At 34.2% G+C, this 18,097-nt stretch overlaps 3 protein-coding genes across 4 annotated transcripts; 1 reads left to right on the top strand and 2 right to left on the bottom strand.

Moving 5' to 3' along the window:
- Positions 1 to 2,858: 2,858 nt before the first annotated feature.
- Positions 2,859 to 8,011, top strand: LOC107426717 (oligopeptide transporter 4). The gene is made up of 6 exons (XM_016036964.4): positions 2,859 to 3,544; positions 3,739 to 3,836; positions 5,230 to 5,793; positions 6,011 to 6,263; positions 6,531 to 6,713; positions 7,229 to 8,011. The coding sequence occupies exons 1-6, from the start codon at positions 3,020 to 3,022 to the stop codon at positions 7,841 to 7,843; spliced, it is 2,238 nt and encodes a 745-aa protein (XP_015892450.3). The 5' UTR covers positions 2,859 to 3,019; the 3' UTR covers positions 7,844 to 8,011.
- On the bottom strand, positions 6,663 to 11,641 carry LOC107426513 (uncharacterized). 2 transcript variants are annotated; one of them, XM_060820370.1, is made up of 9 exons: positions 11,285 to 11,641; positions 11,049 to 11,150; positions 10,797 to 10,956; positions 10,499 to 10,678; positions 10,009 to 10,143; positions 9,577 to 9,659; positions 8,798 to 8,891; positions 8,594 to 8,693; positions 6,663 to 6,801 (listed from the first exon to the last, which is right to left on the bottom strand). In XM_060820370.1, the coding sequence occupies exons 1-8, from the start codon at positions 11,539 to 11,541 to the stop codon at positions 8,604 to 8,606; spliced, it is 1,101 nt and encodes a 366-aa protein (XP_060676353.1). In that variant the 5' UTR covers positions 11,542 to 11,641; the 3' UTR covers positions 6,663 to 6,801; positions 8,594 to 8,603. The 2 variants fall into 2 exon arrangements, with proteins under 2 accessions (XP_060676353.1, XP_048336571.1); XM_048480614.2 differs by lacking the exon at positions 6,663 to 6,801 and adding an exon at positions 7,731 to 7,859.
- A 4,462-nt stretch (positions 11,642 to 16,103) lies between these two features.
- Positions 16,104 to 17,808, bottom strand: LOC107426570 (protein WHAT'S THIS FACTOR 1 homolog, chloroplastic). The gene has a single exon (XM_016036789.4). It carries the CDS (start codon positions 17,765 to 17,767, stop codon positions 16,493 to 16,495), a length of 1,275 nt encoding a protein of 424 aa, XP_015892275.1. The 5' UTR covers positions 17,768 to 17,808; the 3' UTR covers positions 16,104 to 16,492.
- Between the last annotated feature and the right edge of the window lie 289 nt (positions 17,809 to 18,097).

The raw sequence follows: 18,097 nt of genomic DNA, 5'->3' as shown, positions 1-18,097 counted from the left end.
AATCATGACATTGTGTTTTGCCCTTTTTTTCTCACTAAAATATTAATATGCCATAGGAACCAATTTCATCATGCAAAAGTCAAGTGAGGATCATGTTTTTGGCTGAAAGTCTAAGTGAGAATCATTATCAATGTATACTATTCAAAAATTGAATTAAAGCCCCAAAAAAAAAAAAAAAAAAAAAAAGACCACCGTGATCATCATCTCCATTAACATATGACATGGATGGCCATCTCATTAATTCTGATTTCAAGCAATCTGGGATTGTCAGTATTGAACAATGTGACCAGACCGTTTACATCATCGCCACCTGTAAATAGGAAAATGATTTTGATTTTTTTTTTTCTCTGTCTTTTTTTGATAATTATGTTTTCTTTTTGGTAATTATTGTTTGTCCTTTGCAAGTTATAAGAGATAAAAGGTAAAATAAAAAAGAATAAAATCTTTCAATTCCATAACCCACACAACAATGATAAATTTGTTTTCTTCAAAATTGTGCCAGTTATTTTTATAATTAAAATGTTTGAAAAATATACTTCGTCTTTGTTAAGGAAAAGGTCCTTTTGGGATTATTCAACAATGTCTCTTCTCTTCTTTCTTTCCTCACCTAGTAATAGTATTAAGGTAGATCAGTTTTATGAAAAATCGTACTTATTTATGCATTCCAGCTCTCCATACAGATGATTGGCTGGGATTAATTAGGAAAAACAAAGCATACTCTTTCTTGGGGGAAGAATATTTCATATAAAATTAAGGTTAATACAGACATTTCATGGACATCCAAGGATTTTTTTTATTATTATTTTTTATTCTTTTTTGGTAACAAGACATCAAAGTGGATAAGTGCAAGCCTATACAAGCTGTATGAGGGTAGAAAATACTTAAAGATCAAGTAGGCTTTAAAGGGACAGTACCTATACATTATTTGACAGCATCACTATTTAATGAATATATATACATATATATTGATAACTGTGTTTCATGAAAACATGAAGATCATGACTAGACATAAAAACATATGTATACATACATACATACAGCTTGCAATTGGGTCACATGACCAGAATGATACATATGATATAATAATGCTATTTAACAGAAATTCTAGTTAGGGATTCTCCATCTTTGAATCTTCCCTTCTCTCACCATTCATTTATGCATGGATTTTTTTTTTCAATATTTTCTGGGTAAATAACATTAATATAAATAAATAACTAAAATACTATTTATGATTTTAAATGACTATCAATAAATATATGTTTTTGTGTGGAAGTCAAGGTAAAACGATGCATATAATAAATGTTAGAAAGTGATCTTCAATTTAGTAAATTTGGGCAAAGACTTCAATTGAAAAAGGTCCTACATATAAAATAATTGGGCTATCACTAATTAAATAAATCACAAGTTTGATAATGGCCAGGAATGGGACCAGCTTTTATTGGAGGTTTTCCTCCATTGAAAATTTATAAAAATAACCATACACATATTATATCTGTTTGCCTCTCTTGGACTAAAAAATCTAAACCATCATATCCACGTTTGTGGTTAGCAAATGCAATAGATGGCGTTAATTTTTTATTTTTTATTTTTTTTTTGGCTTTCAACTTTTAATTGATAATCATCAAGAATATTACACATTATTTTATTGGCAACGACCATTTTTTGTAGATTCATGGGTTATTGTTATAGAAAATCTCCAAATTTTGGTTAAAAAATGCCAAGAAGCATAAACTCTATTTTTTTTCGAAGTTATTAAAAGCTTTCAGCTAAATTTAAAAGCCCAAAAACAGCCCCTCCACGGCTCCACCATGTAAAGTCCCCCACCTCCCCCAAAATAATTATAATAACTTCAAATCTTCACATGCAATGATGTAAAGTTTATAAACCCCCCCGCACCCCCATGACACTTCCACCAACTTGTCTTCACTCTTTCCATTTTAATAATCTCTTTAATGTAAAGTCTATTTTCTTGTTTCCTTTCACTCTTTCTGCGAGTAAAGAAGATTAATAAATAAATATTTTGGTGAGCGATTGGTCAATTTAGTAATTTGGGTAAAGTTCTTCAATTGAAAAAGGTCCTATAAAATAATTGGGCTATAAATAATTAAATAAAAATCATAAGATTAATAATGGCAAGGATTGAGACCAAGTTCATTGGAGGTTTCCCCATTGAAAATTTACAAAAAATAAATATACCCAGACTTAGCAAACATATCCACATCCACACTTGTGGCTTAGCAAATGCAATGGCTAGCGTTAATTTTCATTTTTAATTTTTTGCTTCGGACTTTTAATTGATAATCATCAAGAATTTCACACATTATTCATTGGTAACAAATCATTTAATTTTTAAATTATATATATACTGTTTTGATATTGTAAAAAAGTATAAAAAAGAAAAATTATCTATAATCATTGTATAATCCGTAAAATTTAATGGTTATAAATAACTATTCTTCTTTATAAATAATTTAGAATATTAAATCCGTACATATATGGGTTGTTCTTATAGAAAATTCTCCAAGAATGAAGTGAATCTTTCTTTTATGGGTGAATGAAGTGAATCTCAAACCTATAGGCTATAGCTCTCATCTTGCAAGCCTAGCCTCGTCGTCAAGCAAGCTAAAAGGATAGCATGTAATGCCAAACCTATATAGCAATGCCGCATGATCAGAACTACGATCTGATTCCCATTGTCAGTAGATATCTTTTTTCTTCGGAATTAAAAAAAGAAAAATTATATATATATATATATTATATCCCATTTGGACTGTCTGAGTAGCATACGGAATTTGACTACTTTAAATTATTCAAGGTTTCCAGCTAATTAAACAGGGCCTAAAGAGCGCCCCCCTCCAGGCCTCCACCACATTTTAATTTCCACAAACACTGTACTAACTAAAGTCAAGTCCTCACATGCAGACAATATAAACCCCCACTACCTAAGGGTACCACCAACTTTATCTTCACTCTTATCTTCCATCTTTTTTTTCTCTTTAATTTTACTCATCCATATTCCATGGCCACCATCACCACCACCACCAACGTCCCTGGTGATAAACACATCACTGCCGTCACCGACATCGACGACGACGACGACATTTCACCCATCGAAGAAGTCCGGCTAACCGTAACGAACAACGATGACCCAACACTTCCAGTATGGACCTTCAGAATGTGGTTCTTGGGCCTCTTCTCTTGTGCTCTCCTCTCTTTTCTCAACCAGTTCTTCGCCTACCGAACTGAGCCCCTAATCATTACCCAAATCACCGTCCAAATTGCCACCCTTCCTATTGGCCACTTCTTGGCCAAAACTCTCCCCACCACCCAGTTCGGACTACCCGGGTTTGGGCTGAGGAGGTTTTCTTTAAACCCGGGTCCGTTTAACATAAAGGAGCACGTGCTCATTTCCATATTTGCTAATGCTGGGAGTGCATTCGGATCTGGTTCGGCTTATGCAGTTAGTATTGTTAACATAATCAAAGCGTTTTATCGCCGCAATATCTCTTTTCTGGCTAGTTGGCTTCTTATTATCACTACCCAGGTAAGTTTTGTTTCTTTCACTTTCTGAAACTGTTTTCTTTGTTTTGAGAATCAAAAAGAAAAAAAGAAAAGAAGAAAAGGTTACTTTAATTTGTTTTTTTTAGAAAAGAAGCTGAGCTGGTTGATGTTCCATCAATTTCCTTATCATTTATTAGTAGTATACGAGGTAGATGTGAACTTATGTGAATTTTTCAGGTTTTAGGATATGGTTGGGCCGGGTTATTGAGGAAATACGTGGTTGAACCCGCTCATATGTGGTGGCCCAACACTCTCGTTCAGGTCTCACTTTTCCGGTATGTACTAGAAGAACTTGCTCTGTCTTCTTCTTTCCTTCAGACTTTAAAGTAAAATGGTTATGTATATAAAATATATTGTAGTTATTGTTTTAGAAAAGTTTTGGCAAGAATATTCGGAATCCACACCCATCACAATGTTAGACCCAAAGTTTCATTAAATTAAACTTTCTGAAGATTTATATTGACATATATTTTTTAAAAAATTTATGGTGGGAGCGGTATTAAAAATTGTGAGAAAAACGGTTGGAGATGATGTTGTATTAACGTTTATTTTATTAATATCTACCAAAAAAAAAAAAAAAAACATTTTACCATGAAGAAAAATATCTACCCAAAAAAAAAAAAAAAAAGTTATATTATTATTATTATAAAACCAAAAATGCAAATGCTGTCACCTCACACTTGGTCACGGGCAAACCACACCAGTTGTTTTTGTCTCTGTATCAGCGCCATAAAGTCAGGCTGACGGGCTTTTGTTTCCGGCGGGATCACAGATGGCACCCACGAGTTTTTTCTTTTAAGTCACTCAAAAGTCAAAACTCGGATGTATCAATTGGATTTGGAATCAGATGAGAGGATTAATATTTAGTTAATAACATTATTTGATGAAATAGTTTTAAAATTAATCAAAGTCAAGTAAATGGAAAAAGAATAAAATAAAATTATCAAAGCATATATAGGCCACCACAATATTTGTTGAAAGTATGCGTGTTGTGTATGTGGTAAACGCAGTCTTAGTTTGGGATAGTAAGTCAAAACCATACTCTGGGCAAGCTCATATGGCAGCCGCAAGTTTCCGAACGGAAAATTAAATAAGTTGACATTGTTGACCGATGGATGATGGAAGATTAAGACCTATATATATTATTGACTTCCAAATTTTAGCCCTTTGATTTTGCCCACGAATCCGGGAAAATTGGACCCATTTTCCACCATATCCACCTTCAACTTCATCATCAATTAGATTCTACCAAACAAAAAGTTCGAATAAAGACAAGTAACAATTTTCCACACTAGATATTTGCAGCACTAATGATGTAAAGATAATGATAATGATGAAGATACGATGTAGTAGCAGGAGGCAGTGCTTATGACTAGAAAATAAGCTCATTATTCTATATCTATAGCAACCTAATAGTATTCTGACAATTTTACTTTCCCAACTGCTACCAAACTGGAAAAAACTATATTCAAAAGAAGATTAAAATTTGAAAATTAGACAATCTGAACGAATCAATAATCTCATGAACTTGGTGTAGTGCACATAATCTGGCTACCATAATCATCCTGGTAAAAAAAAAAAAAAAAACAATTCGGTGCTGGATCAGTACAGACTAAAGTCTATTGCCATCTAATTTATAATAAATTCTTGAACATATTCAACTTGCAGGGCTTTGCATGAGAAAGACAAGCGGCGCATGTCAAGGGCAAAGTTCTTTGTAATTGCTCTAATTTGCAGCTTTACATGGTATGCTGTCCCAGGGTACCTGTTCTCAACACTCACCAACATATCATGGGTTTGCTGGATATTCTCCAAGTCTGTTACAGCCCAGCAGATAGGCTCAGGCATGAGAGGCCTTGGACTTGGAGCCTTCACACTCGACTGGTCAGCTGTGGCATCCTTCTTGTTCAGCCCCCTTATCAGCCCTTTCTTTTCCATTGCCAATGTGTTTGCAGGCTATACACTGATTATATACATTGTCATCCCTTTAGCATACTGGGGCCTAGACTTGTATGGCGCACACAAGTTTCCAATTTTCTCCTCACACTTGTTTACAGAACAAGGTCAAGCTTACAATATATCAGCTATTGTAAATAACAAGTTCGAGTTAGATTTAACAACATATGAGGAACAAGGAAGAATTCATTTAAGCATGTTTTTTGCCCTCACTTATGGATTTGGTTTTGCCACCATTGCATCCACACTTACACATGTTGCCTTCTTCTATGGAAGGTAATACTCTGAAATTCTTTAACTGATGATTACAATATTTTTTATATGATAATTCACTTGGATCAGATTTAGTATGAGAATTCCTTTTTACTAATAGCAGTTCAATTGAATTATTTTAAGTACAACTAGTTTAGTTATTAACAACCAAAATAACTCCTCCCTTATCCAATTCATCGTATTCAAAATAGACACGTTTGCTTTACCATAAAACATACAGGGAAATCTATGAGAGGTATCGTGCTTCTTACAAAGGAAAGGAGGATATCCATACAAAATTGATGAGAAGATACAAGGACATACCTTCTTGGTGGTTTTACTTGTTGCTTACTGTGACGTTGGCAGTTTCCCTAGCACTCTGCATCTTTTTGAATAACCAGGTTCAGATGCCATGGTGGGGACTCCTCTTTGCTGGTGCAATGGCCCTTACTTTCACCCTTCCGATCAGCATTATAACTGCAACAACAAACCAGGCAAGTGAAAATTTTCTCATTTAAGTAATATGCTTGGCATACCATACTGAAGTATAATCACATAGAATTTTAGATATCTAAAAGCTGCTCGTTATTGATTGATTAAACCAATTCTAATCAAATAAAGCTATTAGTTTGCATTTCTTCAATTGCAACTGAAGTGAATTTATTTTCATTGTACTACAAAAAGCAATGTTGCCACATCTTCTTTTCACCATCTATGTGCTTCCTGCTAATGTTCTGATCTCCATATGAACCGATATACAGACTCCTGGGCTAAATATAATAACAGAGTATGTTATGGGTGTGATATTACCTGGGAGACCAATTGCAAATGTATGCTTCAAAACGTATGGCTATATGAGCATGTCGCAGGCTGTCTCCTTTCTCAATGATTTCAAGCTAGGACATTACATGAAGATCCCACCAAGATCAATGTTCCTAGTTCAGGTACATTCTTATTTAACACCATCAATAAAGCAGTAGAACTAGTACTCATTGCATACCCTACAACAGGCTGAGAGGGGAGGATAATGATCTAGAACAATATAAAAAAAGTAGTTGTTAGAAATGTACCTGATACAGAACATGTGAAGTTCCAATAATACCCATACTGTTAAGCAGATGGTACAGTCTCAGATATAATAATCTTCAAAAAAATATTAGTACGAGAAAACTATTGAACGCCATATAATTTAAGCCTTAATCCCAAAAATTCAGGTGTGCATAATTGAAAACTACGATATTATTAATTTAAACTAGGAATTGGTTATTCTGACTTTCTAAAAACTAAATGGTCTCTCCGCCTAGCTCTCTATCTGCACAAATTAAATTGAGTTATGTTTATACAATTTACAGCATTACTTTTTCATAGAATACATGCAGATATATTCACCAAAAAAGAATAAAAAGAGAATAAAATGCTGATATTTTCCATTCTTGCATTTGCCCATGTGAATGCCTAGTTCATAGGAACAATTCTTGCTGGAAACGTCAACCTTGCAGTAGCCTGGTGGTTGCTGAACTCTATAGAGAACATATGCCAGGATGAACTCCTTCCCCCAAATAGTCCGTGGACATGCCCTGGTGACCGAGTCTTCTTTGATGCATCTGTCATATGGGGTTTGGTGGGACCTAAAAGAATATTTGGACGTCATGGAAATTATACATCCATGAATTGGTTCTTCCTTGGAGGTGCAGTAGGACCCATTATTGTTTGGCTGATGCATAAAGCATTCCCTAAGCAATCTTGGATACCGCTGATTAACCTTCCAGTCCTTCTAGGAGCAACAGCAATGATGCCACCAGCAACACCATTGAACTACAATTCCTGGGTTTTAGTAGGAACAATTTTCAACTTCTTTGTCTTCCGCTACAGGAAGCAGTGGTGGCAGAGGTACAATTACGTTCTTTCAGCAGCACTCGATGCTGGTGTGGCTTTCATGGGAGTGTTACTGTACTTTTCTGTTGGTGTGGAGGATAAAAGTTTGACATGGTGGGGCACAGAGGGTGAACACTGTCCATTAGCAACCTGTCCAACTGCTAGAGGCATTGTAGTTGATGGTTGTCCATTGAACTAAAGGTTCTCTACCCCTTCTGTTACTCATGATTCCCATTAGAATTTTACATATCAATATCAGAAACACAATAAAAGGAGGATAAAATTTAATGCATAAAAATTGGAAATTGTACGTATCACAATAGTTATTATTTTTATATATTCTTCTCTATTTTTGTGCGCTGCTTCACACCTTTCCTAACTCAAAAAAATTGAGCACTTACTTTGCTTTACCACATGCAGTACCAATTGACATAAATCTATTACCTCTTTCCTGAGTTGAAAATAAAAGTGCTTAAGGAGAAATTTTAGGACACCATGTTTCCTTAAGAGTGGAAAATCTGTCACTAGGAGCTTTCATAGCCATATAAACTTGCTTAACCTCAATTTTATAGTGTCTGGGTGGTTTTTAGTTCCAATCCACAACCAGAACTAAAGCTTCTAATATTTAAGACCATCACAGAAGCCGAGGATTCTGAAGTATCAACTGAAGATATTTATGCTAACTGGAATTAAACAAATAGCTTCCCATATCAAGCACTTGGGAAAACACAGTTGAATCTATATAGCCTCCTCTCCGAACACACACATACAGGAATAATAAAACAATTTAAATTTCAGTATTAGAAAATAACAAATACAAAATGGACAATGAGATGTTAAGAAATATTCACTTGTAGTTGAGATATGAAAGGTACAAGGAGACATATATGAGAAATAAAATCTGATGGTATCATTTTTCAATATTGAGTGAAGGGTATTGTTTCAGCACCTTGATATGCTCATGATGAATGTAAAGAAAGCCACTGGTTATATTCATCCATCCTTATTATAAAGGAGCTAGAACATGAAGAGCCTCCTCCACCGTATGCCTTCATAATTTAATATCCATAAAAAAACTAAACTGTTAAGCACATAATTCAATATTTACAAAGGAAAAAAGTATAGTTGCATGGAAAATGAATACTGATGTTACCTTTGCAACTTCAGAGGTATCAGTAGCATCATCAGTGCTCCTCAAGCACATTTTGAGATTATTCCGTTGCATGAATATAACAGCTCCAATAGGTCTGGTACCATGAATAACCACAATCTTAAAATAATCAGAGACATCATGGTGATAATACCAAATTAAAAGATTTACTATTCTACAAACAAAAACAATTCAATAGTAATAAGAAGACCAACACATATCTAAGTATGGGAAGCATTACAAATAGGAGCCATAAAACATTACTAGGAATCAATTGATAAGCGAGATGTTAGATATATGACACTAATACGTCATGATGGGAACTGTAACTTGAAATTTATTATCAAAATAAAAGACCGAGTAACCACGATATAAAGAAATTTCATCTCCCCATTTGTGCACCATTATATATGGGCAAAAGCAAATATAAAGCAAACACCTAGCCAAACAAGTGGTTCTGCCCCTTTAAGGACTTAACAAGTGATCCTAACCAATACTAGTTGCTGCCAAGGAATTAGTATTCTTTCATTCATTTAGAAGTAAATTAGTCAATGAAATGTTTAACAGATTTGCTATATTGCCTCTAATTCATATTATTCTGAAAATTGAATATAAATATATATCTTGAGCAAGCACAAAGTTAAAACTTGACTAAAAAGTAAACTAAGACAAACTCATTGAGCCTTAACTACAAAGTAAACTAAGCCAAACTCATGGAGCAAATTCTCCTTAAAAAAACAGACATAAGTATCCCAGAAACACAACTTTTGTAATTAAATTACCTTAGACCAGCTGCAGCACTTTTTATGCTAAGTTGCTTGCCAATTTCATTACTTAAATCAGAATTCCCATCTGCTCTGACTCCCTAACCACAACAAAAAGGAAAAATATTTGTCAAGAACTTTTCAAAGACAAAGTCAGAAGAATGGACTAGAAGTGAGAATCTAAGTTGTACGATACCCAAACATACAGAGATACATAATATAATTAAAAAGCAAGAAACTATTCCATGAAATGAAGAGCAAGCACTTATTAGAATATTGCTACAAAAGCTCATATGATAAAAGAAGACAAGATATTAAAATGTAAAGCTCATATGATAAAAGAAGACAAGATATTAAAATGTCAAGCTCATATGATAAAAGAAGACAAGATATTAAAATGTAGATCTATTTCTCATGGATGACAGTTTGAAGGAGAAATTAATAATTTACCAGACACTCCCCATAAAATCCCCTGCCCAACCTGACTTTGAAAACCTTATTCAGCAACTTTTCTGCAGCTTTTTGACGACTAGAAATATAAGAATTTCCCTTAGCAATTAAACCCACAGCACTTATTTCCAGTAACTGCAAAAAGGAATATCAGAACCAAGTTAGAGAGACTTCAGAACTAAAACAAGATAAAGATCAGACAATAAGTATTTTGGGGCTGAGATGATGAGGTTGTAAGTTTCAAAAATTGCAATTACAAAGCCATTCTGTTTTTATTCACATTTGTAGATCATGATATAGTGGCAACTGGTAAAGCAATATAACTAAAGACTAATACTTGGGTATGTCGAAACGAGGATGGTCAAACCATAAGCTAGGATAACATTCAATAAAAGTAATGCAACATTTTGTGTAAACCTAAAACCATAATCACTATACAAATTATTTCATAGGAAACTGAGGAAAGATTTAAGCTATTGAATTTCCAAACCTGTTCATACATATATGGATTGGTAATGCAATTCAACTTCGAGCGCCATTCACCAAGTCCAGTATTAAATGCCCTAATATCTGGTAAGCTCCAACGGCGAAGATCTCCATCCTCAATATACTTGAGTACCACTTCCACACGTTCTCTATCCTTTGTCTCTAACAGATTAGTAGCCATCCCCTAAATTTCGAGAAAAAAAAAATCTTCATCATGGAGCTACATATTATAAATTAGGAAAAAATAAAAATTAAAAAAAAAAAACCACAAGCTGAAAGAAAAAAACTGAAATTCCACTCACATTAGAACAGTTTGTATCGTTAAGTTTAGCAGAGAAGTATTCGTACACAGCAGTGGAGCTGCTCTTCTCAACATTCACATGAAATCTAAGGTTCTCAGGAAATTCTTCCCCGGAGGTTATATGTTGAAGCACAGATTTTCGATGATCAAATCCTATTATCCTAAATTCAACAAACAGTTAAGAATAAAAAAAAAAAAAAAAAAAAAAGGAAGCCGAACAAGTAGATTAAATGTGAATGAAACTCGAGCTCACTTGCATGAAGATCGCCGCAAAAGCTCCTGCGCAAATCCTTTTGGGCCAATAAAATCAAGAAGATAGCAAGTCTCAAGTCCTTGGATACATAAATCCTCAACCCTGAAAACAATTACGAAGAGAACAAAAAAATAAAAAAATGTAAATAAGAAAAAGCAAAATCTTCAAGAGGCGGAGGGAAATAGTGTGTTTTGGGGGGGGGGGGGGGGGGGGTGGTGTGGAATTGAGTTGGGGACCTGAAGGGCTCGACGGAAGAGAGAGGCAAAACGAGGCAAGGAAGGTGGAGACGGGAATGAAAGAGGTGAGCGAAAAGAGACGAGAATGCTCCTGAGAAGGATGGGTAGTTGTACAGAACCAAATTTGGGACTTTGTCTATGGAAGCTTTCGCCAGAGCCTCCAAAGCCGCGTCTGATCGGAAGCTTTGAGCTGACGATAATGGAGGTAAGACGGAGGTAATAATGGTTCTCCACTTCCGGAGTGGCAATAGACACATTTTACGCTGCTCCTCTTCTTCTTCTTCTTCAGCGTAGAGACTGCGAGTGGCGTAGCACTGGGCTCTTTGGACCTTGGCTTTTATTCAAATGGATTACATATATATTTATATATATATATATATATACACACATATATATTTGATAAAATGGAAATAATGCTAAGAACAAATTATAATCATAATTATTAACCTAAATAAATTCTTTATTATTCAGTAATGTAATATAAACATTTACTTGTACTGTTAGACATAGTTAAAGGAGATGATACAAGTGCTCACAGTAAATTGATAAATTCAACGTCCTTTTATTTGTTCAAACTTTAAAGGCTATGTCATAGCCCCTCATTTATAAGTAAATTGAAAAAAAGTGGGAAAAAAAAATAAATTTGTGTAGTTCGGTTATTCAAATGTTTTTGTGTTTTATTAAATTAATTAACTACTGTCTGAAAAAAAAAAAAAACTATTTTAAAAAAAAAATCAAAAACTAAAACCCAACCATTACCAAACAAGGTATCATAAAATTCTTGTTCTTCTTTTCTTTCTCTCTTAAAACAATAGCAATTTAAGGATAGGTTTGCACTCCACTCACCTTCACTGTAAAAAACTCTTCATTTCCGAGTTAAAAAGAAAATTATATTAGAGAGTCATTTTCACTCTTCAGCTTATTCAGACCATGGCATCTTGTGGCATGAAGATAATTTGATTAGCTCTGTACATAACTTCCGCAGATATCTATATTGCAGGATTTATCCATTTTTTTAATCTTTTCTGGCATGCGACATGATAAGTTAGAATATTTTGAAATTTTCAATTATTTAAAGAATTGTAACCATTTTGAGGTTGGCAATGTCTTTTTTTATTTTTTTGTTATTTTTTTGAGCTGATTTTTACATTTATCCCAAGTAAAATGTGATCTTTTGTTCAAAACTTTTATGTTGAAACTATAGATTATATTTTGTATGGTTGGTTGTAGTAAGTATTTCTAACTTCTGATGAAGATGGTATGGATACGTCGAGTGGTAAAACATATTTATACCGATTATCGTGCAGAGTGATGGTTATCAAATTTGTAGGTAATTTGCACTGTAGAGAAATCTAAAATTATATTACCTGCAAATTATCTCATTGTTTGTATTTTCTATTTTTAAAATATTATTTAAAAAAATAAACAAATTATTTTTATTTATTTTTTCAAAATAATAGTATTTGACCAATAATATTTAAAAACAGTTCTTAAAACTAAAAAACAAAAAACAGAAAATATCATTTTAATATTTTTTAAATTTTATTTTTTATTTTTAATTTATTTTTTAAAATTGTTTTTGAAAATTATGGTCAAATAAATAATTTTTTATTTTGAAAATAATTTTTTATTTTATAAAATAAAAAACTGTTTAAAATCTAATAACCAGACAGGCTCATATTTTCAGATAGTATTTATATTTTTCTACAAAAATCTCCCCTCGTATTGAGATATGAGAAATCAGAAGATTCTAAATGGTAATACAAATTAACCTCAACCGAAAAAGAGAAAAAGAAAAGGGTTAACAAATGGAATGAAACGCTGCAAATCTACATATTTAACGGAGTGATGTACAGAAGTAAATAATTGCTATATGCTCTGGCTTTAGTCATGATCCTCCGGACTGCTACTCCGCGAAAAAATGTTCATGTATCAATTATTTGCTCCCAGTTACAAAAGAACCTGACACTTCCTGCATTTCATCAAAAACTTATACATTTCTCATTAAAAACCACCTGGAGGTCCTCTACCTCCTATATATATTTATCAAAAAACCCATTTTCATCATATGCATGTTTCAACTTCAAGAACACTACCTAGCTCATCTCTGTCCCTGCCAAATAAAAAGTTCTAGGCTGCTTCAAGAGCATGCTTTCTTGAAGCTTAGCTAGAAGTTTCTACATTTTTCATAAGAATTCAAAACTAATCTAAAATATTTTAAAGGATCTTTAAAATTTTTAGACTATTATAAAATATAACATTTCTAAAATATTTTTTTATAGGATTAATTATGGATCCAACACAACAATAAAAACGTTTAAATTGTTTAGTCTTATATATTATATTTAATACTTTATATATCTAAATAGGTTTATATCTATTAAAAATTGATAAAATCTTCATATTTAGTTCAATTTTTTTACTAAATTACTGGATCAAGTTTAATTTCAATTATAATTAAGAGAATAAACAGTAAATATCCATTGCTTCAAATTCAAATTTAATCTCCTTCCATACTTCATAAGTAGAAGCTAGTTCAAGACTTCATTTACTAGCCTCACGAATAATTTCAATACCCTCACGAGCAAGACCAAGTCCCTCTTTACGAGCTTGTATACACATGCTCTTGTAAACTAATCTAGAATAACCTGAAGACTAGCTAGATAAATGATAAGTATACATATCTAAAATATTGTAAATAGTTGTAATATGTGTCAATATTGTAGATACTTGTGATATGTGCCAATCTCTTTATATAGTTGGTCCTTTATTTGTAATACTTCTAAAAGGTTTACAAGTATACTTCCTGTACTTCTTTAGCAATCTTAGTCGTGCAAGTTTAAGCCCGCCCGTGGCGCTAAGCTCTTCTGATTCTGAACTCCACAATGTGGTCTGTAGAAGCCTTTCTAGAAACTTATATGCAACATTCCCACTCTTTGTTTCTCTACGGCAACATGCATGTTCGAACAGATTTAGCCCCCACCGGATAACTTCAGGACGAACACTGTCAAATGTGGAGCCGCAACACCATACAACAACCAATTCATGTTCAGTAAAAATGCTTTAAACTTGTAATTAAGACTCACATCATCACAAAGTTTCAGAACCAAAAATCAAACACAGATAAAAGCCCACAAACACTCACCAAATATTTACAGCAAATCAGCAATATAATAATAGCATGTAGCTGACGAGTCAACGTCGCAAGCATCATTCCTGATGGGTTTTTCCAAAAACTTATATAATACTATAATATTAAAGTGTATTGCATTGAAATATAAATATAAGAAATTTAAGGAGATCATGGAGTATATGTCTTTCTTGTTTTCCACACATCGAAAACCAAGAGATATATATATATATATATATATGGTTGATAAGATGGATCTCCCTCCTCCAAAACCCTTAGAAAATTTCATTTCGGAGAGACATAATATGGCAACTACTCCATTGGTCGGCAATTCGTCAAGAGCCGCACTTGTGCGCGGCTCATCAGACATCCCAAGCCGTCTCGGCTCATCAGAGACATATAATTAGTGCTCTGCGCCGCATTTGTTGGCTTCTTTAATGCTTTTGATAGTCTTCTCGGAAGCCATTCCGATCGTCCCGGCAACCATGTTCCTCCTCACTAGCACTTGTGATCCCCGCCCTGCGGCTTACGTGGCTCTTGCTGGTGGTTGTATGCTCGGGGCTAAAATCATGCTCGACAAGATCAACGAAAATGAAAAGCTTAACTAAACCAACATTTTGGAGCCCTCTATCACTGGTTGACTTTTTGGTTGACGTTGACCCTCCAGTCTGAAGCCCAAGACACCTATAAAAAAATTCTTTTAATTTTATTTATTAGTTCTTTTTTTTTGGCTGATTTTTATTTTATTTTATTTATTTATTTAAATAAATAAAATAAAATAAAATTTTTATTTATTAGTTCTACTTCTTTGTTGTTAGGTCAATTTTATTTTATTTTTATTAGTTAGTAAATTGTATGCTTTTATGCTTTAATTACTAATATTGTATTGGACCTCCTGTTTAATTTACTGCAATTAATTTTTTTTTTTTTTTCATATGATGTAATTAATTATGAGAAAGAAAATGAAGAGCTTTCTGTAATTCTAGTGTATATGACACTGATTCTGGTTTATCATCTAGCCTACCTTTCAGTAACTAGCAAGAGAGATAGTCATTAAATTAGGCAAGATATTAATTATTCTTGCTTGTTTTGAGTTCGGATTAAGCACACTTTCCTATTTTCATTCACTACAGCAAAAAACTAGTTTTTATTACAACACTTTGTAAATCTTATTTAAGTAGAATTTAAGGAGTACCGATAATTTTAGCAAGTTGGATATGACTGGAAAGTAAACCAAACAAATGATTTCTCTATGAGGATATTGAATCACGTTTGGATATAGTTCGGGATGCAACAGCAAAATTATGTGATCCTCATAGGAGGTTCATAACAAAATTATAGTTATAATTATTAACATAAACAGTTTTTCCATTATTCAGCAATGTAACATAAACATTTGTTGCACTGTTTTATTTGATTATTTATTTATTTATTTATTTTTTGAATTCATCCTTTGTCCGTAAAGGAGATAATTTGATCAGCTCTGTACAAAACTTCCTCGTTTATCGATATTGCAGCATTTCATTCCATTTTTTAAATCATTCTTAACAAAACCGTGTACTGAAGAATTGTGACCATTTTGATGTCGGCAACCTCTTTGTTTTTGGAGCTGATTTTTAACAATGTTATGTTTTGTTCAAGACTTCTTCATGTTTAAGTTGGATTCTTTATCTGCTTGACCGTGGTATCTCTTCATAACTGATATAGATACTTTTATATATCAATCAAACTTTGTACAGTAAAACATATTTATATTGATCAGCATGCATAGCATTCATTATAATAATCAAATTTATATGTAACATACAGCATGGAAGATTCTATATTACCAGCCTTTTTTAGTAACATAATATCTGGAAGCATTATAATTCGTACAAAAATTTCCCCTGACATTGAGATGTAAAAATCAGAAGATTCTAAATGGTAAACAAATTAAACCCCTCAACAAGAAAGGTTAATAAATGGAATGGAACCCTGCAATCTACTATATATTTGGCGACCATGTACAGAAGCAATTTCTATATATTCTGGCTTTAGTGATCCAAACCGTTACTCCACAAGAAAGGTTCAAGCATCAATTATTTGCTGCCCCCAGTTACTAGAGAACCAGTTTCCATTTCCGGCATTTCAGCAAACTTATACAATTTCTCATTAAAAACCACCTGGGGGTCCTTGTTTATCAATAAGCCATTTTCATCATATGCTTCTTTCAAGAATACAACCCAGTTCATCTCTGTCCCTGCCAGATAAAAGGTTCTCGGCTGCTTCAACAGCATCTGGTACGTATGCTTGGTCAGACTAAACTCCTCCTTGAACTCCACAATGTGGTGTATAGAAGCCCTCTTCTCCAATGTCAAGCTCAGGAACTCATGTAGCACTCCCACCCTGTATTTCTCTGCTTCCAATGTCCAAAGATCCAACTTTGATCCGTCCGAATATGGCGAAACCAACGGAAGCGTGTTCAACAGGTTCAGTTTCCTCGTCTCGTCTTCATCCAAATCCAAATCCTTACCATGTTTCACTGAAAATTTGAAAGCCCTCTTGGCCTTTTCCTCATCAACCATGAACTCCCTCTCAAGAGAACTAACAGCAAGATTCGGATCCCAATCCACCAATTCAAGCACCCTCCTGCCATCACCATCAACCACAACCCGAAACCAATTTGGGTATTTTGCAACCCGGTCCCTGAAATCATCGGGAATTCCAAATAACAACCGGCAATGATGAACCTTGCTTAACGGAATCCGCTTCTTAGAAGACATCATGAGCAATTTGCGCACCGTGTTGACCCTATCCAATTCCATGGAGTCCATTATAGCTCGCTCCTCTTCAAGCAATTCCTCCATGAAATCCGTGAAGCCGAACCACATTTTGCCATCGGTGTGGCGGTAGGTCTCGAAGATCAAAGGGTGGCGTTGGATGGAGCGGGCAATCTTGCGGCCGCGAGGGAATCCAAGCTCGCGGTGGAGCTTTCCTGCTTCGTCGAGAAGGATGACGTGTTCGGGCTGCTTGGAGATGAAGTCCTTGGACTTGGTGAGGAACCGGAAGAAGGCGTCGCGCTCGACGATGCGTTCCAATGGCAGAATTCGATTGGGATCGGACTGGACGAGCTTGGTTCTGGGGCTCTCTTTCTTTTTGTGCTTCTTTTTGAATTTCTTGGGGGTTTTGGTGATGAGAAATGAGGTGGAGAATGGAGAAGCGAAGAAGGGAAGCCAATACTCGTAAGGAATGGGGCTGGCATTGGGGTTAGGATTAGGGTTTAGGAGAGGAGCTTTGAATGTTTGCAAGGTTAGGATTAAGGTTTGGGATGGTCTGAACAGAGTAGTTCGGGAGAAGAGGAGTCGCCAAGCCATAAGGATAAAGGTTTTTTAGGTGGTTTTAGAGGATTAATTACGAACGGCGATTCGCTTCTCCTGCAAAACGGCAGCGTATTGACAGATAAATATGTTAATTAGTATTTTTTTGAATAAATAAATATGAGAAAAAGTAAGTACTAACCAGCTACCTGATTTATTTTGTTTAGAATTTTTACATTTTGCAAGCTGATCTTCATGTTCATTTCAAGCCTTCATTATTGACTGAAAAAACATTGTATGTGTTGGCAAAGTGCCTATTTCTTCACCATTAAAATTTCACCAAAAGTCAGAATCCTCTAATCCTTGAGTTTGGTCGCTCCCACAAAA

The sequence above is a fragment of the Ziziphus jujuba genome, chromosome 9 (genome assembly GCF_031755915.1).
Source record: "Ziziphus jujuba cultivar Dongzao chromosome 9, ASM3175591v1".
NCBI classification, from domain to species: Eukaryota; Viridiplantae; Streptophyta; class Magnoliopsida; order Rosales; family Rhamnaceae; genus Ziziphus; species Ziziphus jujuba.
This window is presented reverse-complemented; position numbering and strand designations above follow the sequence as displayed.